The sequence below is a fragment of the Plasmodium falciparum genome (genome assembly GCF_000002765.6).
Source record: "Plasmodium falciparum 3D7 genome assembly, chromosome: 2".
NCBI lineage: Eukaryota > Apicomplexa > Aconoidasida > Haemosporida > Plasmodiidae > Plasmodium > Plasmodium falciparum.
Genome location: NC_037280.1, coordinates 828,001 through 853,059, shown reverse-complemented (window position 1 = coordinate 853,059; position 25,059 = coordinate 828,001). Strand labels below are relative to the sequence as shown.

At 16.5% G+C, this 25,059-nt stretch overlaps 4 protein-coding genes and 2 pseudogenes across 4 annotated transcripts, besides 2 other annotated features; 1 reads left to right on the top strand and 5 right to left on the bottom strand.

Annotated features, from left to right (window-relative positions):
• Positions 1–1,097: 1,097 nt before the first annotated feature.
• On the bottom strand, positions 1,098–2,008 carry PF3D7_0221100 (annotated as a pseudogene).
• Positions 1,098–2,008: a sequence feature (Plasmodium exported protein, unknown function, pseudogene).
• A 1,932-nt stretch (positions 2,009–3,940) lies between these two features.
• On the bottom strand, positions 3,941–4,968 carry PF3D7_0221000 (Plasmodium exported protein, unknown function; the record flags this gene model as incomplete). The annotated part of the gene is made up of 2 exons (XM_024473270.1): positions 3,941–4,783; positions 4,903–4,968. 2 exons carry the CDS (start codon positions 4,966–4,968, stop codon positions 3,941–3,943), a joined length of 909 nt encoding a protein of 302 aa, XP_024329081.1.
• Positions 4,969–6,684: 1,716 nt separating this feature from the next.
• Positions 6,685–7,460, top strand: PF3D7_0220900 (annotated as a pseudogene).
• Positions 6,685–7,460: a sequence feature (Plasmodium exported protein, unknown function, pseudogene).
• A 1,483-nt stretch (positions 7,461–8,943) lies between these two features.
• PF3D7_0220800 (cytoadherence linked asexual protein 2) lies at positions 8,944–14,217 on the bottom strand (the record flags this gene model as incomplete). Its single annotated transcript, XM_001349673.1, has 9 exons — positions 8,944–10,413; positions 10,548–11,314; positions 11,402–11,560; positions 11,673–11,858; positions 11,964–12,095; positions 12,241–12,303; positions 12,401–12,454; positions 12,567–13,136; positions 13,296–14,217. 9 exons carry the CDS (start codon positions 14,215–14,217, stop codon positions 8,944–8,946), a joined length of 4,323 nt encoding a protein of 1,440 aa, XP_001349709.1.
• Positions 14,218–18,371: 4,154 nt separating this feature from the next.
• Positions 18,372–19,255, bottom strand: PF3D7_0220700 (Plasmodium exported protein (hyp9), unknown function; the record flags this gene model as incomplete). Its single annotated transcript, XM_001349672.1, has 2 exons — positions 18,372–18,938; positions 19,064–19,255. 2 exons carry the CDS (start codon positions 19,253–19,255, stop codon positions 18,372–18,374), a joined length of 759 nt encoding a protein of 252 aa, XP_001349708.1.
• A 1,799-nt stretch (positions 19,256–21,054) lies between these two features.
• Positions 21,055–21,871, bottom strand: PF3D7_0220600 (Plasmodium exported protein (hyp9), unknown function; the record flags this gene model as incomplete). Its single annotated transcript, XM_001349671.1, has 2 exons — positions 21,055–21,636; positions 21,776–21,871. 2 exons carry the CDS (start codon positions 21,869–21,871, stop codon positions 21,055–21,057), a joined length of 678 nt encoding a protein of 225 aa, XP_001349707.1.
• Between the last annotated feature and the right edge of the window lie 3,188 nt (positions 21,872–25,059).

Sequence of the window (25,059 nt, the reverse complement as noted above, 5' to 3'; positions counted from 1 at the left end):
CAGTATAATAATATAAATATATATATATATATATATATATATATATATATATATATATTTTTTTTTTTTTTAATGGTCTTAAATATTAATTTTATATATACTGAAAATAAATTTTTGTTACAAAATAACATTACATATATCAAATTTTAAGATTTTATATTAAATTAAATATATAATAATATAGAATATTTTTAAAATATTATATGTACATTTTTATTCTCTGAAAATTCTATATAATGTACAATAAAATTTATGTTTAAAACACACTTAAAATTTCTTTTTTTAAGACATCAAAAAAAAAAAAAAAAAAAAAAATTTAATGTAATGTAAAATAAGCACCATAATTCATATATATATTTAACAAAATCAAATAAAACATTATGGAAAAATAAAAGGGAATTACTAATAAATATATTTAACGTTATTTAAAAATAAAAAGTATTAAATATATATTTTTACAAAAGAATATAAAATGATTCAAAAATATTTAAAAAAATATCTATACTAATCAATATATATATATATAATGAAGAGAACACAGATATGTTTAAATGTATATTAAATTAATTATAAAAAAAATATTAGAATTATTAAAAATTTTCGTGTAATAGTTCTATATAATATCTGTCTTGTAAATAATATTATTATGATAATAAGAATAAATCATACAAAAAAGTTATATATGTATATTTTAATGTAATATTCTATGTAAATAATAAATGTGATACATATATGTATATATATTTATTTATTTATAAAAACACGTACACTTCTTATTATAATATATATATCAGAAAAATATATATACATACATATATATGATTAATATAATAATTGTTTTTTAAAATTAAAATATATATATTTAATAAATTTTATTAGAACATCGACAAGAAGAATGAAATACCATATTTTTATATAATTTTGTATATTCTTCTAAGAAATTATAATTCTACATATATATATATATATATATATATATACAATTATTTTATACAATTCAGTAGATTTAAAAAACATTTTGTATTATTCTTTTATGTATAATATAATTAAAATATATATATATATTTCTTTTAATTTTTATAAAATATAATTTTTAATTAACAATGAAATTTCCAATTTTTTTGTAAAAGTTCCTTCTTATGCTTTTCATATAATTCTTTTTTTAATAACTTAAAATGTTCTAAGAATGAATAAATAAATTTTAATATATCATCAAGTGTATGTTCACCATTAATTAACATAAAAAATATATTACTCTATTTTATTACTTCGGTTGCTACAGTTTTATAAAATTCAAATACACTTTTCTTTTCATACTCTTCAATCTTTAACTTTTCCTTTAATGCAACAACACGTATTATAACAATCATTATCTAAATATTTTGTGTTTTTATACATTTAACTGTTTCAATATATTATCAAAACCATTTGAAAAACAAAATATGTGAAACCATATATTTATAAGATCTTCTTAAGGGGAACATTCTTCTAATGAATTTAAAGCCTCACGTAATTCATGTTCTGTTAATTTTTTTGAAAAATCATTGTAAGGTTTATTTTCTAAGATTATTTGTTTATTATTATTTGAATTTGTGGAACTTTCATTTGTTTTATCCAAATGAATCATTATATTTTTCCTTATTTCTTTATTCTCATTTTCAATTTCACATACATTTCGTAATATTATCACACAATATTTTGAGCATGGAAATATATTTACTTCAAATACATTCTTTAATTTTTTGGAAAAAAATAAAAATTTAATTACACTTAATATTTTATATAACGAACATATATATAAATATATTTATAACTAGTAAAAAGGTTTAGGAATATATTATTAAAATACCAATAAACATATATAAAATAATGAAATTACACATTAACTTAATGACATAAAAATAAAAGACCTACAAGGTATTCCACATTTTATTCTTTTCCCACTTTTATCAGAATAATATAAATTATATTTATGCGTTTTAAAATTTTTATTATGAAATATACACATAGTGTTCAGTAATAATTAATTAAAAAAATATATATTTTTATACTAATTTGCTTTGTAATATATATTATATATGAAAATTAGGTTTTTTATTACAATATTTTGTAATTATTAATAAAGAATAAATATCAAAAAATTTGTATAAGATTTATATTATTATTATGTGCGTATGAAATATTATTTTATATGTATATATACACATAATGTTATAAATATATATATATATATATATATATATATATATATAGCATTTTTCTTTAAAAAAAAATTATAGTAATAATAAAAATAATAATTTTAAATAAATATAAAATTTATAATTTGATTTCTTTGTAAGAAAAAATAAATATATTTTATAATATTAAATATAAGAATTTATAATTTTATAATATATAATTAAATAATATAAATCTATATATACAACAAATATATATTAAATATGATAATTATGGTTCCTTCACCAAAATATAATATATTTACTAGTATTTATATTAATGTATTCATTATATTACTATTTGGTAGAAATTACACAAATATTTAAAATTTTATTAAACATATGAAGAAGTATTATTAGATAAAATATAAAATAATTGTTAAATTCATATATGTTATTTTGTTTCTCATAACACAAATCAAAAATTTGATGCAAAGAAATATATATATTTATGATAATATATCTATACAAATTAAAATAATAATACACACATCATAGAAAAAGACACTAATATAAATTATCTTTTATTTATTATATGTAAAATATATATATTATTTTAAATTATTATAATAAAATATATATATATATATATATATATATATATATATATATATATAACACGATATGATACATTAAACGTTTATATGTTATATAACTATAGTGTTTTCTTTTCTTATCCATATATTACACACTATATATAGAAATTACAAATATACTTTTATCTTCTTCGAAAAAAAAAAATCTATAACAATAATATTTTTATTATTATATCTAAATTGAAATATTAAAAGAATTAAAATGTATCATTCTTCCACGCTTAGATAAATATGAATATATAAATATATTATACTGGGATATGTCTCGTGATCAAAAATTGTATAGGTTTCTAAACGATATAAATCAAAATTTTTTTATATAGTAATTACATACAGCAATGAATTTAATGTTTTACTAAATAAAGAACATACATTAGATAATATAAAATATCATATATATACCTATATTGTAACTTTTGAAGGAATGAAAGAAAAATTATATAACATATAAAAAAAAACGTTTCAACATATATTCCAGAATCCTAAATTGTATTATACATTTCATATTTACTTAAACTATATTTCTTATATATATTAGGAAAAGAGAAAATATATTTTTTTATTACAATTAATAATATATGTATGTATGCATCTTTCTATGCATGTATTTATTTATCACGTAATTTCATAATAATATATATACTCAGAAAAATGTGTAATATATATATATATTTTAATTATCATAAAAATATATTCAATTTATATATATATATATTCCTATTACATATAAAGATATAAATACTTCAAGAATTATATAAAATATATTTATTATTAATATTATTTATTTATAAACTAAATAAATAGAATTGTTTATTAATTTTTAATAGTTATGCATGCATACCTGATTAATGATTAATATATTTTATTACATACATGTGATAAAAACAAAAAAAAAAAAATTAATAAAGAAAGAAAATAAAAATTTATATATTAATATCATATATAGAATAATATAATAATATATATATTTTACAATTTAGGTACTTTAAATTATTAATAATCATAAAATATAACACATAAATGCAAAAAATATATATTATATATAAATATATTTATAACTTAATAAGAATATATATATATATATATATTATGTAAAAAAAAAGAAAAACTATTTTGTATATTAAAATATTATTCACTTGTTTTGTAATACTCATCCTTATGAGACCATAACCATGTAACAAGTAACCAAACTATTATAATTGTTAATATAATTAATAATATAATAGCTGCAAGGATACCTGCAGATACAGCAATTAATGTAGAACCAATTACACTAGTATATACACAAGCACATGTACACGCAGATGAACATACACATGAACATACACATGAACATATACATGAACATAAACATGAACATATACACGTACATGTACATATACATGAACATATACATGAACATATGCATGAACATATGCATGAACATAAACTTGAACATGAACATATACATGAACATAAACATGAATACGCACATGAACAAAAACACATAAAATATTTAATTATATATCCTATGAGCATAATAATCTCACAAATTATAGCACTATTTCCCAAAACTGTTATGATTCCTGATATAAATTTCCAAAATTTATTCTTTTTAAAAATCATTTTATATAATTTATTCTTAAATCTAGTCATCCAACTAGGTTTTTTCCATACAGTATTTGATTCAGATATGACATTACGTTCCTTAATCATATCATTTTTATAATAACACCATTCTACCATATTAACCGATTCAAATAAATCTTCAGAATACTTATTGTTTAACATATTTCTGGAATATTTTTTATCATCCTTTCCATTATTCAAATTCTTCTTGTATATTTTTTTATTATATTTTACAAAATTATCATATAATGTATCATTTTTTGGCATCTCATGATATACCGGTTCTTTTGTGGCACATTTTAAACTTGAAATTTTCTTATGAGAAGAACGATAACTGTTCTTATCATCATACCTATATAAATCCTTTCTATGGATATTTAAAAAAAAAAAAAAAAAATCAAAATATTAATAATAATAATAAACATAATATGTAAAATTAGTTTGTTACAATTATTTTGTTTTATTTATTTTTTTTATATTACCTTTTGTGCTGCAAATAATACACGTAATGTAAGGGTAAATAAAAATATAAATGAACAAAAATTCATTCTTGCACTATATATTTCATAATATTCTATGAAATAATTTTAATTCTCATTTTATTAAAAGAGAATATATTCAAACTTAACAAATTTTATAAATATATATTTTTATATAGAACATAGAATTATATTATTTTAAATAATATTGTTCACAAAAAAAAAATAAAAAAAAAAAAAATAAATTTCTGTTATTAATAAAAAAATATCTCATATATAAATATGATAATTATGTATTATTTAATATATATATATAATTAGTATACATGTACTATAATTTTAAACTCCAGATATATATATATATATATATATATATATATATATATATATATTTGATATATAATAATACACACTTACATAATTAATTATATATGAAAACAATTATTATGGATACGCCTAAATATAAATTCAATATATAATAAAAATAAGTTTAAAATATAAATATATAAATTAAAAATATAAAATAATATTTTTCTTAATATATATATATATTTTTAAGTATTATAACTGTTCTATAAAAATAATACATATATACATATGTGCATAATTTTTTCTTCTTTTAAAACGATACAAAAATATATTTGATTCATATAAAGTAATAATCATAGTCATTATTACATTAAGGAATTCTTTAGTTTAATTCTACTTATAGAAAAAATAATTATAAGGAACCGACATTTATATAATTATATTTTCATTAATATATTAAATAAAAAAACATCAAATCATATTGTAATTAAATATTATAATTATATTATTATTCTTCTAAGTAATAAATATTATATTATATTAATTAATTAATAAAATAAATAACACATTAATATTTATAACAAAGTAGCTATTTTATGTTACAATCACAAAAACAATAATAATAAGAATAATAATATATATATATATATATATAAATTATTTCATGTATTATGAAATAAATATATATTCAATATAAATTGAATATACATATATAATTAATACAAATTTATACTATATAAATCTATACTTATTATGGTCGCAATATATATTTAACAATGTACTTATTCAGAGAATAATTTAATATTAATTATTCTTATCATTTATATAATTATATTTTATATTCTTATTTATCCATTAAAAATATATATATATCACATGTATTAATTTTAACAGAGTAATATATATCATATTGTAGTAATATAAAAATACTTTATTAATTTAATATTTGTTTTATCAAGATATATATTATTTTACCAAAATTAATTCATGCGCATATAATTTAAATAAAATTATGTTATACGTATTCAAAATAAAAAAACATTATATGCGAAACACCATAAAATAAACATATTTTTCATATGTTCAGTACATACGTCGATAATATATAAAATGATATATATATATATATATAATAAAACATTCTTGAATAATTATGTATATATGTATATATATATATATATATATATACATATTCTATATTGTTCTTAAAATAAACAAAATTTATCATCACATCTATAATAACACATGTAGTTCATAAAAAAAGCGTACAACAAATATATCATAAAATAAATTTATATTATATAATTATTTCCATGAAAATACATAATTTATAAAAAAAATATAATATTATTTAATATAAACTATAATTATTTATATTATTTATTTAGTGAATATAAAATGCGTTATAAATATATATATTATTAAACACGTTATATGTGTCAACGTATTAATTATCAGTCAAAATAAATTCCTACAATGTCAAACGTTTTAATTTTTTTAAAAAATATACTATTAAAATATTTTTTTAATTTGCTATTATACATTAATAATGAGGTTAATCTCTAAATATTATATAATTTTTTATTCATAAAATATTTATAAATATTATATAAAAACTATTTTCATAGAAAATACTTTAATATATTTTGATCATCTTATTATATATATATATATATATATATATATATATATATATATATATGTGTGTTTTAATTTTCAGCATTTATTAAGCATTTTACATTATGAAATATACAATTATAACATGGTTCCCAATTTAATTTTGAAACGAACATTGAATGAAATGTTAATGTATAATAATAAGTCACAATTAAACGTCTCACATAAATAATTATAATCATGATTATGAAGATAGTGAAATTAGTTTAAATCAAACAGAATTGTTAAAAACTTCAAAAAAAGAATCAAGTAATAATTCAGAAAATACTAACAATTATAATATAATTAAAAGTGAAGAAACCTTGGAAGATTTGCTAAACGAATATGATGAATAAATGAAAGAAATAAAAAATAATAATAAAAAAACTTTTTTTAAAAGGGCAAAACTTGTATTGGAAGCAATTGATAATATTTTTATAGACAAGGTAATAGATTCGAATATACAGGATAGAAAATCAGGATTAAAAGAAGATATAATTGATAACGCTGTAATACTTTGTGATTCTATGATTTTCACAATACCAATATTTTCATATTTATTGAAACGCATTAATTTCTTCCGTTTACCGAAATAATAAAAAAAAAAAAGAAGAAGAAACAATAAATACATTAAAGTAGTAAGAAAAACGTAATTTAATTTTATAATATGAAAATGTATGTTCAATAATAGTTTATAGTGATATTGTACATATATATATATATATATATATGTATTCTTTTTGTATAACTTTTATAATATTCTATTGTAAAATATTAATAGAAATTAGTTAATATTTTCATATAATTTAATCTTCTTTTTTTTTTTTTTTTTTTTGGAGGTATTACTTAATATACTATATCCTCAATATTATATATATATTTATATTTTCTTTAAATAAATAATCAAAAAAGCAAAACATTATATAAGAATATAAAACTTCTTATATACATAATAAATTAACAACTTTTATTCTGCACATTTAATATATATATATTTTTTTATATATATATAATATTTTAATATAATAATGTAATTGGAAAAAATTATAATTTTTCATTCATTAATAAGTATTTTTTTGCGATTTATTTTTCTCATATATTTATACATATGTAATAATGTAATATAATATATATATATATATATATATATATATATTCAGCATTACAATATACCATATTATATATTTTTTAATTCTTTATAATATTAATATTCAATTTCTTTATATTTATTACTTTTTTATTTTATTTTATTTTTTTTTTTTAAAGATAATTCTTCTTATATTGGTCGAGTCTTTACACAAATAAAATATAAAAGGGACGTAATCATATATTAAATAGGACCTTATAAGATTCATGTGGTTGTTATAAAAAACAAAAATTCGCACTTTAATAATAATAAAATATTCCATAAAAATACGATCGATGTAAAATCCCGAAAGTCAAAAATATCTAATAAGAAATATTCAAACGATAAAAATAATATAAATGAATTATATCTAATAGAATATGATGAACAAAAAAAAAAAAAAAAAAAAAAAAATACATTTTCTTATAAGTAATAATTTTATATTGTTTATTTGTTAATTATAATAATATAAGAAATTAATTACACATTAAAGATTAATTTAAAATAATAAGAAAAGAAATTACAAACAAAAAAATTTTAATAAAATTGGAACATATATACATAAGCAAACGCAAATAAAAAAAAAAATAAACAATTAAACATATAAACATATAAACATATAAATATATAAACATATAAACAATTTAACATATGAACAATTAAACAATTAAAAAATTAAACATATAAACAATTAAACATATAAACATATAATTAAACATATGTACAAATAAACAATTAAAAAATTAAACATATAAACATATAATTAAACATATGTACAAATAAACAATTAAAAAATTAAACGTAAAAACATATTAACAATTAAACAAATAAACAATTAAAGAAAATGTATATATATATATATATATATAATAAAGTACAAATTCTAAATGATATTTATAATATTAATAAAAATAATAAATAATACATAATAATAATTTATATATTTATTTAATTTATTGTAATCTTGTAATCATCAATTCAGTATCTGGTAAATCGTTATCCTTTTCATCATCGGTATTATCTGATTGAGTTTCTTGTGAGTATGATTCTTCATGTAATTTTTCATAGTTAATATATGTAGTATTTTTATCTGTTACCTTTTGGATATTACTAGTATGTGGTTGATATTCTTTTGTATCTGGTTCACATAAATCTTCAACAATAGGACAATAATCACATCTGTCATTTAGAAACACTTCATTTTTTCCACAATCATCAAAAAAAGCATATTCATCCACATATGTTGACATTTTATTTCTAAACCTGTTTTCCATATCATATCGTCTTAAATTATTCATAATATCATCGTTGCTATCATAAATATATTTTACTATTCTATTCTTGGAGGAAAGTCTAGATCCAATAACTTCATTAAGATAACCATATTTCTTCATACTTGTATATGCATCGTATTCGTATTTTATAAATACATCAGTAGTATACTTTTTAAGTTTCGTTTTGAAAAAATTTATAAAGTATTTATTAAATGCATTATAATATCTATCCAGAAAACGGAAATTACTTATAATATAAAAATTCACATTTTCAAAATATGCATATAATGGCATAATAGAATAAAAACAAAAAGCATACATAAATCCATTAGTAACGTCCAGTATTAAATTTTTTGTAAGTTCATGAACCATTGGTTTCTTCTTAAAACCCTTCTGTGAAACATGTTCAGTTTGTTCTTTTAATGAAGTAGAAAATCCTCCAGGAAAATATTTTGCAGAATCAAGATATAAATTAGAGAAAAAGTAAAAATATAAATATATAGGTGCATCAGATTTCCAATTAAAGAAAAATTTTCCAGGCGTAGGTCCTTTACGAGAACAGCTAACACCTTCACTATTACATATTTTTGTTTCTGTACCATGCACCCAACCATATGATGCACGAATTCTGAGAGATAGATAATAAGTAGTAAGAGGGAAATATTTTCTGCCAACAAATTGTCCTAATTTTTTAGCAGAGTAATAATTGGCACTAGCAACTGCTTGGTATTCACACAAAAGACTTAAATTTTTATAATTTAACATTTCATATATTTGTGAGGCTAACATAAAATAATTTGAAAAAACGAATGTTTTTCCATATTTTAATTGTGTTATTGGTTTTTTTGCATATGGTGGTAATAATCTATTTGTTAAACTATCCATTATACTTCCGTTATATACATAAGCAAATGTAAGAAATGCAGTGGTACTTGTTGCTACCTGTATATTACTACTTTTTCCATATACTTTATCAAGATTATTTGCATCGTTACTTAACATAGTTGAAAATAACATTTGAAAAGCAGCAAACATAGTTTTGGAATAATATCTTGATGCCATTGAATTGTGTATTTCCATTTCTCTTTCTTCATTGTTTAATTTGGAATAATTATTTGCAACATTCATGAAAAAAATGTTATTCACACCCTACAAAGGAAAAAAAAAAAATAAATAAATAAATAAATATATAAATAATAAAAGTAATATAATTCTATAACTATTTAATATTAAAATATATATATATATATATATATATATGTGCATATTTTAATTTATCATACTATATGGTCGTTTCTTCTGTGCGTCCTGTAACTATCTTCAATTTTTCTAAAGAGCAAATATACCGTTTGTAAGAAAGAAGTATCTGAAAATATATCTGTATTAAAATTATATATTGAATATAATTCATCAACAACTTCTTTCAAATATACTTTATTTATTTTGAATCCATATATAATACCATATTTATAAAAATTTACAGAATTTCCAGTATTCCTATAAATAAAATAATACATTCTATCCCATGTTTTTTTTATTAGGGGTGTAGCTGTTAAATATTTTCTTAAATTAAATATATCAGCAAAAAATATAACATCCTTAAAATTTTTTTTATATAAATCAACTGAATCTCTCATTAACATTATCTTATTATTAATATTATATATATTATGATTTTTATATAAATTTTTGACATGTCTTTGTTCAAAATACATATCATATGCACATTCTATTAATGACTTCAAAACCTCATTCCATTTATTCATTTTAGGTGGCTCAAATTTTTCCGTCAATACTTTACGGTGTAATTCTTTTCTTATATAAGGATTATGATAATTTGAAAAATAAAAACCAGCTGGCGAACTATTCATCCATTCTTTAAATTTATGTTCAAGAATTAATGATAATGGATATGAACGTGGTAATCCTACAGGTGGTTCATTAAGTTGATGAAAAAAATCTAATTGTAAAAATGAGTTCACATGAACTAAAAAGTTTATAGATTTTTTCATTTTTTCTAAGGTACTACTTTTCATCAATTTCTCTAACTCTAAAATAAAAAAAATTAAACAATATAAAAATATATATATATTCAATTAATTTAATTTTTTTTCTTAGTTTCTATTTTATAATATACCATCTAATAAATTATTTGGAAGATGTTTTCTAACATATAAAGTATAATATTTTTTTATAGGGGAAGGAAACCAATAATTCGTTGTAATGGTTTTATGGAAAGAATCCTCGTCTTGTATATTTAAATACATGGCTTCACCTACACTTTTTTTTGAAATTTCTATTAAAAACAAAAAGAAAAAAAAGTTAAATAATGATTTATAATGATTTCATAAAAATAACAAATGCAGATAACAATTTTGTAATATTATATTTATTATATAATACATTACCTTCAAAACTTGTTAGTCTAAATAAAAATAAGAACGTATACCAATTTATATCATGAGACAAAAAATTGCTGTAATCTTGATATATATCTAAGGTTTTCATTAAAAATGATACTTTTTGAATTCTTAGACCTTCAGTTAAATATATGTAAAATTTTTGTAGCATCGAAGGAACTTCCTCAAATTTCACTAACGAAAAAAAAAAAAAAATATATATATATATATATATATATAATAAATTATAATATTTTTTTTTTTTTTTTTTTTTTTTTGTTTGTTTATTATTCATATTACTGTTTGAATATAGAAATGCCCCTTTACATAAATCACACTTTGTTATCTCATGTAGGAAATAATTATGTGATGAATTACTGTCCATCAATGAAGTATTTGTGTTGGTTTCTTCCTTATGACACTTTTTAATACCTATGAATATTAATAATTTAAAAATAATATAAAAAAAAAATAAATAAATATATATATATATATATATATATAATAATTTTATATATATAATAATAGGTCTTTTAAAAATAAAAATAAAATAATTAAGACAAAAATAATGTTTTACATTTTAGTAAATTATTAAACAGGGTTGTGAACTCAACATCTTCCGTAAAGGACATTTCAACGACTAAAAAGAAAATAACATTAGGACGAAATTTAAATTGTTTCTTTGTTTATATATATATATATATACATATATTTTTTTTTTTTATTTTTTTCCTTACCGTTGTAATATCCTGGTAAATAGAGAGATGTCACATATGATCTTGTATCATAGTCTAATAAAATAAAAATTAATAATAACATATTTAGATACATACATATTCAATTAATATAATATTAAATATGTTAATAAAGATATATTTGTCTAATAAATATTTTTATTGTTACTTAAAAGTCCAGTTAAATTTAATAAATGAACATATAATGTTTTTTTTATTCCATATGAACTATAACGTTTCATGAAATAATAATAATTTAAGTATAAATTATAAGCACTTATTTCACGATTCGGTTCTTCAGGAAACGTGTTTTCTTCCTTTGCTTCTTTTTTAAATTGGTTCGTATGATAAATAATACATTCTTTAGGATCATTACACATAAATGAGAAGAAATAATCTTTTATATTCTTATGTTCCATCATACCATGTAATTCAAAATCCGTATCTTGAGTAGCTTTAATTATTTCTAACTGGTATTTATTAAAATAATGAATTAAAAACTCTAATATATTACATTCCATTGATGACCCCGATGTATCTACATTTAAATACGTTTTTCTACGTTTGTCTTGAGAATAATATACAACATCATGATCACACATCATATCAAGAATTTTAAATCGATCTGTTAAACTGAACTCTAAAATTTTTTGCCAACTAAAAAATTTTGTATTTTTTGCTTCGAAATAATTTTTATAATTTTTTAGTGCTAATTTTAATACCATAAAATGTCCCAAGGCTGTTAAACAAAAATAAGTATGTAAATAAATAAAACAACAAATGGACGAATAATAAATAAATAAATAAATAAATAAATAAATAAATAAATAAATAAAACATTATAATAAGGAACGTATATATATGGATATGTTCATATATGCCATATTTTTATTTTCACCTATTAAATGAGGACCCAGATCATTAATTAAACCCAATCCATATTGATTTGATATACTATCTAATGTTTCCATGAATTTTATATTACTATTCGTTGTAAAAAAGAAATCGTGTGCATCCATTATTTCAATTTTATCATTTCCTAAAATTAAATACTCTCCCTTATTTTCTATCTCTTTTGATTCTTTAACTTCTTTAACATGAGTTAACAATTTCCTAAAAAACTCTCCAGGATTCTCAATTGGACTTTTTTTTAGTGTTTCATATGTTCTATGTGTGATTACATTATTTAATTCTTCTAGTGCAATTTTCAAATCATTCTTTTCTTTATATGCATTTAATGGTATAAGCATTAATTTTATAGTTTTCAATGTTCTTACAATGAGTAGTTTTTTCTTTACTGCATCAGATATTTTTGAATTATATTCTTCTATTAATTGTTCTTTTAATATGTGTTCATATTTTGTAATATCATAAAAACTAGATTCCAATGTCGGTAAAATATATGTTTTATCATCAGAATCAGTTAATATTTTTTTTTTAAATTTAGATATATCCAAATATTCTTCAGTTCCTTCTTTTATTAAGGGGAGTTTTAATTTATCCTTTTTCAAAGAATCTAAAATAAGTTTTTCAAGTATGCTTAAATTCTTATGTAATTCATCATTTCCAATCATGGATTTTAACTCTTCAATATTATTATTATCATCATTATAAATTAAATTATCTTTTTCATTTTCAGTTACATTTACATTTACATTTTCAGTTATGCTTTCATTTATATTTTCATTTCCAAATTCATATTCATCTAACCCTTCAGTTATATTTTCATTTACATTATCATTTATAGAACATATAACATTTTTTTTTAAATATAAAAAGAAAATTAATAAAAACAATGATGATTTAACGGATGAGACCATTTTTTCATATTATTATTTTTTTTTTTTTTTCTGCATGTACCCTTCAAAGTGTCATATTAACACGTACATAATTATTGTACAGATATTATCAAATAAAAGTATAGAAAACAATGCACCGAAAGAGAAAACATATATATATATATATGTTTTTATTACTTATTATATATTTTATGTATGAAATATATTTTTTTTGATATTGTACTTTTTTATTATTTTTTTGGTCTTATAACGTCTTTATCCTAATTTTTTTTGTGTACATATTATAATATAAATATAATAAAATTATTTTAAAAAACAAAATATATACTATTATTATTTACACATATATTAAACCTTTCCATTATTATTTTTTCGACAAACGAATATGCATATTACTGCACATTGCGTAGTTGTTAAATATAATTAATAAATAACAAATTTTACGAAAGAAAAAAATATAATAAACATTATTATTAACTATACATAAACATATATGTTTTATTATTATTATTTTTAATATCGGTGCAACAAAAAGGAAAAGATAATAAAATGAGAAATTATAACATTTCGTTAATCCATTAAATATATATATATATATATATATATTTAAGTATTTATTTATTTAATATATTTATTCATTTTATTCATGAAATACAATATTATAATATACATGGTATTTTCCAAATAAATATCGAGAATAATTAATTATAAAAATAAGGATATTTCTATATGATACATAATATATATATATATATATATATATATATTTTTTATATTTATTTACATGTTTGTGCATTACTATTCATACATGTAATATTAAATACATATCTATTTCATATCTCGTTTAAATATTATATTTATAAGTATATAATCACGTTCAATATTTTATAAATATATTCTAAAATGAAATATAATGTATTGCATTAATAATAACCTTAAACATTAATTAATAATAAATATGCGTATGGTGTGTATTCTAATAATGCATTATTTATAGTTAAAAAAAAAAAAAAAAAAAAAAAATTAATCTTACACAGAAATATTCTTATACACACTGTTCTTATATTCCTTCTAGTTTGTATTAAAATGAAAATAAGAACAAATAATATAATAGTATTAATAAATCATTTATATATATATATATATATATATATGTTATATATGTTTAATATTTATTATGCTATTTAATGTACGGAATTTATATATATATATATATATATATATATATTATTTAATATATTGTCTAGTTTTTTCAAATACAATATAATTTTTAAGATTTTATAATTCAAAAATACGAGACATATATTATGGTAATAAATAATTATTAGAGTTACATAATACATATAGGGACTTTTATTATAGGTATGTATATGAAACTGAATTAAAATGAAAATATAAATGAACTAAAAAAAATTAAAATCACATAAAATAAAATTTTAAAAAGAAAAGAATAATAAAATATGCAAACAGTTCAGAGTTGACTATAAAAATTTAAACACAAAACAAGAATGCATTTTGACATATAAAAAAAATATTATGTTCTCTCAAATTTTAAACATATATATATATATATATATATATATTATCATATAAATACATATAATATACTCATGATGCATAATATTGTAAAACTTATATAACATTTGTACAAATATATATTATAAAATTTATCATTTAAATAAAATAAAAAAAAAAAAATTCTTATTATTAATATCACATATTATTTCTTTATGAGAAATTACTCCATCAATATTAATATAATTTAACATAAAAAAAACTTATGAATGAAATGTATGGTATAAGAATAAATTATGAAATATTATATATATATATATATATATATATAGTGTAAAATCTATTAAAAAAAGTAATAAAGTTTTTCATATTTATTCTTATATATATTAATATAAATCTCTTATAAAATTTACACTCAGAATTATATATATTATAAATATAATATTATTTTAATTTTTTTTTTATTTTTACAGTGATATAAAATTAATATAATTATAATATATAAAAAGTATTATATTAATATCTTATTTAAATATTCATTATAAAAGGGTTATTGTATTTTATTTATATATATTTTACACATATGAATATTTTTTATACAATTTTCAATAAGGTACATTCTTATTATAAAAGAAACTATATTTTTTATATTAATTAAAAAAAAAATTATGGGTTTTTTTTTTTTTTTTTCTTCTTCATATATATATATATATATATATATTTCTTTTTTTTTTTTTTTCATATTATTATCATTTCTTTTGGTTTTTCTTGTTAAACCAATTTTTATATATAAAACAAAAATAAACATATTTATATTTATGCATAAAAAAAAAAAAAAAAAAAAGGATCCACTAAAATACACATAAAAATATTAATTAAAGAATGAATGTATACATATATATTATATATATTAATAGATGTTATTTTATTTTTTAAATATATATAAAAATAGTTTTTTATAATTTTGTATATAATTATATTATGTTCCAACCTTAAATATAATAATGTATATTTTAATCATACGAATAATTATGTGTATTCATAATATATATGATGTCTTATTGATCAGAATAAATCACGAGAAAGTAAAAAAAACCGAAATAGTACTATAAGAATAAAAAAATATATGTGTAATAGGTTATTAAAATTTGAATATATTCTTATTTAACTTAATTTATTTATTTAATAAGAAAACAAAAAGAACATAAATATATAAATAAATAATTATAAGTAAATATGTGTATTTTAATATAATTTATTAATAATATATAATTTGTAATTAAAAGTATAAACTTGGATTCTTTTATCAATTATTTTTTTTATAATAACAAATACATCATACATACATAATATTTTAATATATATAATACTTCCTTTTTTACATTTGTAAATGATACACGTAAAAATATGTATATATTATAAATAGCCAAAAAATAATATATAAATATAAAAATGAATTTATATTTTGTATTATATTATTTTTTATAAAATTAGGTTGTCTTTTTTAAAAATATAAATTTATTCTGTTATTTCCATTTCAATCATTTTTAATTTATATTTATTTAAGAGTTATATATATTATCACTTCTCCTTTTCTAATAAATAAATAAATAAATAAATATATATATATATATATATATATATATATATACATCTTTTTATAACCAAAAATAAATATTGTATAAATCATTATTTCTTTATATTTCTTTTTTCCCCTTTTTTGATTTTTCTCGATTTTTATTTATATAGATATTATATAATAATAAATGTTTCTCTGTATTTTTATAGTTTCCCTTTTATGTATATTTTCCTTTCTTTAAATAATTTATAACAATTAATTCATCTAAATACATTATATCAAAAGATAATAAAAATGTATATATATATATATATATATATATATATAATATCCATTAAAAATTTTACATTATATTTACATAATTATTTATTATGTATTGAATACATGCTTATATATTATGAAAACAACCATAAGATGATTGTATCATATTTTCTAGTTTAATACACATTTAGATAGACTTTTATGTAAAAATGAAATATGAAAAAAACATAAAAATTATATATGTTATCTGATAATCCGGTGTTATAAACAAAATAATAATGTTTAAATTAAAAGAATTAAATTCAATAAAATATCCATAAATAATCAAAATATACTTCTAAATAAAAAAAAAAAAAAAAAAAAAAAAAAAAAAAAAAAGAAAAGAAAAAATAAAATAAAAATAAAAATAAAAAATAAAAAATAAAAAATAAAAAATAAAAAAATAAAAAATAAAAGTAAAAATAAAAAAAAAATAAAAAAAAATAAATAAATAACAAAATTATTTACAACATGAAATATGTTTACATTTCTAAATAAAATATATAAGCCCTTCCACACAAAAAAAAAAAAAAAAATTACATTTTAATTTAAAATATAATTAATTTTATTTTATGTATTTTATACGATATTAATTATTTCATTATTGAAGTATATTGATAACATATTTATCTTTATGTTATTAAAATTTAGTTCTGTCTCTCATTCTATATATATATATATATATATATATATGAGACCGTTTCCATATCCGATACATAAACATTAATATTATTAGTATATTATTTTATATTAAAATTAATTACATATAAATATTTATTTTTTAAAACAGTGCATTCCATACAGATATAAAATAATTTTTACCCGATTCTTTTGAATGAAATGTGCATCTACCAATACCTCCAAGTAAAATAAAAGGGGAACAAGGTATTAAAACAACAATTAATACAGCATATCCCAATACATCCACTACATATTTTATAAACTTCTTTTTCTTAATTTTTTTTGTACCCTCAGAAATGTCATTTCCATTATCATCCTTATATATATCTTTTATGATTTTATCCCATTCCTTTCTATTCATAGAATTATTTAATGCATATATATTTATATCCCTTGGGGTTAATGCAGTTTGCAGCGTTACTTTTACTTCATATTTTCCATCACTTGTATTCATTGAATTTACATCTAACACTCGACATTCACTATCTACTTTCATATAATCTTCCCTATTCATATTATTACTAAAATCTACTTCTAATCTATTAAAATGAGTTTTCTTATTATCTTTATCTTTTCCCTTTTTCGTTTCAACTAATAATCTATTAATTCTAAATTCTGTAAAATTTTCTACGTCATTCTTTTGATAGCTCAGTTCATTACCTAAATACTAAAGGTGGAAAAAGAAAAAAATATATGTTGTGTTATGAGAATATATATATATTATATATATATATATATATATATATATATATATATATTTATTTATTTTAACATATATTTGTATATACTTACATCGCCAATATATACAAAAAGAAAAATAAATACAAACAAATTCAAAAATTTAAACATTTTTTTCCATTTTCCTCTTTTGTAATTTATTAAATTTTGAACATTCTCATTATACATAGATTTATCCGTATATACATATAAATAAGATTTTGCTATTTCATGATTATTAGCACTTATTTTTTCCTTATTAATCATCTTGTAGCAATAATCTTAATTTATAACAATAAAAAAAAAACAATAACTTAAATACAAAATATCATAGGATTCCAACATTTTTTTTTCTTTTTGTTAAATTTAATAATAAAAAATTAATACAAAAGGCATCTAAAAGTAAAATACATACAAAAACATATATTTCCTTATTTTCAATATCTTTATTAATTCATGTATAGTATTATTAATAAATATATTATTTATTACTTTTTTTTTTTTTTTTTTTTTTTTTTTCCTTTTTTTGTTAATTAAAAATAGGGATTATATTATTTTATCCTAAAAATAAATTCAGATTATAATAGAAATAAAAAATTAAAAATAAAAATTATAGATTATAAATACTACATTATTCTTAGGATATATAAAATAAATAAATATTATATAAAAACAATGGGAAAAATAAAAAAATCAAAAAAATTATATATATAAATTATATATATATATATATTGTATTTTTTTTCTATTATAATTGTATATAATTTATTTAATAATAATTATTATAAAAAAATAAAAGTTTTAAAAATAATGTACTTTTTTTTTCTTCATTTATTAATATTTAATTTAAATAAATTTACTATTAATACTTCTATATTTTATAACATAATGATTTCTACATATAATCAATCCTATATTTTTGTATTTCAAAAATTTTGTTATTTTTATTGCTAAATTTAAATTTTCATAATATTCTCACATATTCTCTTAATATTTTCAAATATAATTTTTTTTTTTTTTTTTCTTTTTTTTTCCCTTTATAACATGCACTCAATAAATATCTACATATATATAGAAAAATACAATTTTTTAAATTCTCATATATGCTTATTTTATTCATTTATAAAAAAGAAAAAAAAAGAAATGCTACCATTTATTTATTGTATACAAATGTATTTCTTTTTATTAAAACTGGTCAAAGAAATAAAATTAATAAATTAACAGTTGGCAAATTTTTATTTATTGTATAAATAAATACTTCTTCAAAATAAAAAGGCATATTTTATGTAATTTAATAAAAAATTAAAATAAAATTTTCTATATATTATATATATATATATATATATATAATAAATTTATAAAAAATATATAATTATATGCAAAGTATAAAATAATTGATATATGGTTGTATACTATTATTTTTCTTCATATAATAATAAAATCATTAGAAGTGAAAAAAAAAGAATATATAAAATAAGAAAATTGAATGAAATAAAATAAATTTTGCTTGGCTACCAAAAAACAATTTTATTAAAAATATAACCAAATAAATAAATATAATATAAATTATATAAAAGAAATATTTTTAAAAAGAAAAATACAAATATTAAAATATATATAAAAAAATTATTAAAACAAGGAAATAATTAAATGTACAAAAAAAAAAAAAATTAAAATAATATATATATATATATATTAAAAATTTTTAGCATAAATGTATTCTTAAACTAATAAATAAATATAAATATATATATATATATATATATATATATATATATATATATATATATATATATAATAAATCAGAATAAATTATTTTTTTAAATGTAAATTTTATAATAATATAATATATATATTTTATCATTTATATGTATGTATACTATATTTCTTTTTTATTCAAGCAAAAAAAAAAAAAAAAATCAAATTCTTCATTTCATTTTATATATATAATAAAAAGGAATGAATATTAATATATATAATTACTTTGATTCAGAATATCTTATGATTATAATTCCTCATTATATTTTATCTTATAAAAATATAAGTCTAATAAAATTTCCAGTTTTTTAAAAAAGCCATTTCTTAATTGTACTAAAATAATTTTTTGCAGATTTTTTACCCATAAAGATCAATATACAGAATCCAACACTTACTATACCAACAAGAACAGGAAAACCAGGAATGAAAATAATACCATAACCTACAAGTTCTGCAATATATCTTATTAAAGGTGTTTTTCTTTTCTTCTTTTTAATTTTCTTTTCTATTTTGTCTTTTACTTCCGAATCTAATTTAGATACTTCCTTAGGTGTTGATTGACCATAATATTGCATAATATAATCCCATTGTCCTACTGACATATTTTCACTTGTTGCATTTACTTTAATCATATCTGGTGGTATATTCGTAACAACCTTTAAATTAACTTCATTTGTACCTGGGCATACACTTTCTGAATCAACTTCTACCATTTTTATTTCAGGATGCATATTCCCTAAGACATCTTTAAGATTTTTGTGATCCAAATTTACTCTTAATACATTGTACCCATCTTTGTTGTTATAATATTCTGCTAATGATCTATTATTTCCAAAATTAAATGAAGCCCCTATGTTTGATTTTTCACCATTATACTTATTAAACAAATCCTATAAAAAAAAAAAAAAAAAAAAAATATATATATATATATATATAATATAATATATTAAATAAAACTTTAAATAAAATTATATATATATATATATATATATATAAACAAATATATTCAATTTTTTTTACTTTTCATACCTTGTTATAAAAGGTAAATGTAACTATAAGAATGAAATACAAAATAATATTATTCCATAATGTAAAAATATTAAATTTATTATTTGAATAACCCATTTTTACACTTTTCATATTTCATCGTTAGAAATTTTATTTATATAATATTTTGAATCAAAATGTAATATTATAAAATAATTATCTAGTTTATACTATATATATAAATTATATTATATTATATTCTTTTTTTCCTTTTCCCTTTTTTTTTTTTTAATATATAATTTTTTTCCGATTATATTAAAAATAAAAAAAAAATTATTTTTATTTTTCCAAACAAGAACTAATTTATGTAGATAAATGAAAAAAAAAAAAAAAATTATTCAAAATTTATATATATATATATATATATATATAAATAAAATTTCTTTTATTTAATCGAATATTTATTATTATTATAACATAAAAACTTATATGAATAAAAATTTTTATAATTATACAGGGAAAAAAAAAAAAAAAAAATACATATATATATATTTTTCCTTTTTTTTTTTTAGTTTACTTATTTTTATTTTATTTCCATTTTAGTAAAAAAAATTGTGTATGGAAAATATATTGTAACATTTAAGAGAATAAGAATAATAACAATAATATTTATCACTGTTTATATTATAAATTTTCTTATATATTATCCATTGTATACCATTAATAATAATATATATTATACAATAAAAAATAATAATATATTATATATTATGAATTTATATATTTATATATTTATAGAATATTTACAATTGTGTTATATATATTTAATTATGTTAAAATATTAATATACATTAAAAAAAAAATTAAAAAAATAAAAAATGAATATGTACATAAAATAAAATATACTATATTATAATTTTTATGAACATAATATAATTTAACCGATATTTATTCTATGGATTTTCAAATATATTCTTACAATCATATTTTTTTTATTTATTAATCTTTTAATTAGCTTGTATTAATATGGAAATATTAATATACTTTTTTTTTTTTTCTTTTTCTTCGTACTAATTATAATATAAGAATATGTAAGAAATATAATGATACTATGTTTTTATAAATATATTAATAAAAAATGGTAACTAATATATATCATAATAAAAGTACTTATATATTTTATATATATAATATGCATTATTATTATATTAAAATATATATATAATTTTTTTTTTTTTTTTTTTTTTTCTTATTAAATTATTTTACTTCTAATAAAAATAATAAATGAATAACTTCAAACATTTATGTAAAATATTTTCAAGTTATATATAAAATAAAATATTATATATACATATATAATGGTTTCCTTTTTTTATTTTTAAAATTCAAATAATAACAGAATATATAAGTAAAATATATTAAGTACGCTTATGATTTTATGGGTACCTTTTTTACAAAGTTCTTAATGAGGACAACTAAAATCTATATTAAATTAATAATATAAGAAAATGTAAAATAATAATTTAATATAAAAATTATAAAAGAAAAAAAAAATAAACATTATATATATAATATTATAATTTGGTTCCATAAGTAAATTACATAAAATATATGTATATATATATATATATATATATATATATTTATTTATTTATTTGTTTTCATCAGAGTAATTTATATAATACCATCTTGAAATCTTTCAATATATAACTTAATTGAATTTTTTATGTAATACAAATTATAAAATATTATATGAAATAATTATTTCCTTATTCATTTTTACATTATTCCTTCATTTTAATTTCCAGTACACATATATATACATATAATACTGTATGTAATAAACTTTTTTTTAATTACCTTATATAAATTACATATTTATATACATTGACCTTTTAATTAAAAGGCAAAAATACATATTTAATATTCTATAAGAAAAAAAAAAAAAAATAAATTACGAATGTAATAATAAATTAATTTATATTACCCTATTATTTTAGTGCTTCAATTATAATAAAAATAAAATATACTATTTTTTTTAAAATTAAAAAAAAAAAAAAAAAAAGGAAAAGGAAAAATGTATCCATATAATAAAAAGTTTCTTTTCTTTTTTTTTTATATTTTTATTTTTTATTATTTAATTATCATAAAGTAAATAATTACATAATATAAAATGTATATACTTAGAATTGAATAAAAATTCAAAATATATAATTATTTTAAAGCCAATACAAATCATTATTAAATAGATATATAATTTATAACTAAAAATGAATATGAACAAAATAAATAATTAATTAATTAAAATGTATTAATATTTAATTCTTATATTATGAAGATTTTTCAGGCTAAACTGTCTTTATATATATATATATATATATATTTAATAATATCATAGGCTTCAATAAGTCTTATTAAAATATCATAAAAAGATAAACGAAAAAATAAAAAATATTATATAAAAACATCAATTAAATGATTAAATAATAATATATACATTGAGGGATATAATAAATAAATTTTGTTTCTATTTTTATACTTTTTTTTTTTTTTTTTTTTTTTCAATTTATTTAAAACTTATATCAACAATAGGGCACATATCCACCAACATTATTTTTATACATAAAATTTCACTCTTGATATTTTATCGCTTATTTTTTTCCACGGCTATTTTTTGTATTCTCTCATCAATTAATTTCTTAGATCATTTTTCGACTTCTTCACTTAATTCAACGATTAACATCAAATATATATTTCATATTAATAATAATAATAATAATAATAATAATAATAATCGAATATATGTACATATATATATATATATATATATATATGTGTGTGTATGTGTGCTTTGATTTATTCATCAACATTAACATTTTCATAATCTTCATATTCTATATCCTTGACATATATTTTTTTATTCGTGTTTTTCTTTCCTTTTTTCTTCTTTATCTTCTTCAATGTCTATCTTTTCAAAATTAAATTTTTTTTTTTTTTAATATAAGAAATGGCTTTTCTTATAAGTAACCAAATCTTTATTATTTTTGTAAAATTTTTCAACATTAAAAGACAAAGAATTCGGACCATTTAAATAATATTTTTTTGATCATGTTTGTATAAAATATCGAATGCTCTTTTAAGAAGAATATAACCATTTCGATTTTAAAAATACATCATATTCTTTCTTCATAATATTCTACATATAATTATAATAAAACTTAAATTAATTCAGACATAGATCAACATTATTTTCAATTATTTCTTAAATACATATCACTAAATATATTTTTAATATATTTCCTATATACCCAAATTCAACAAAACCG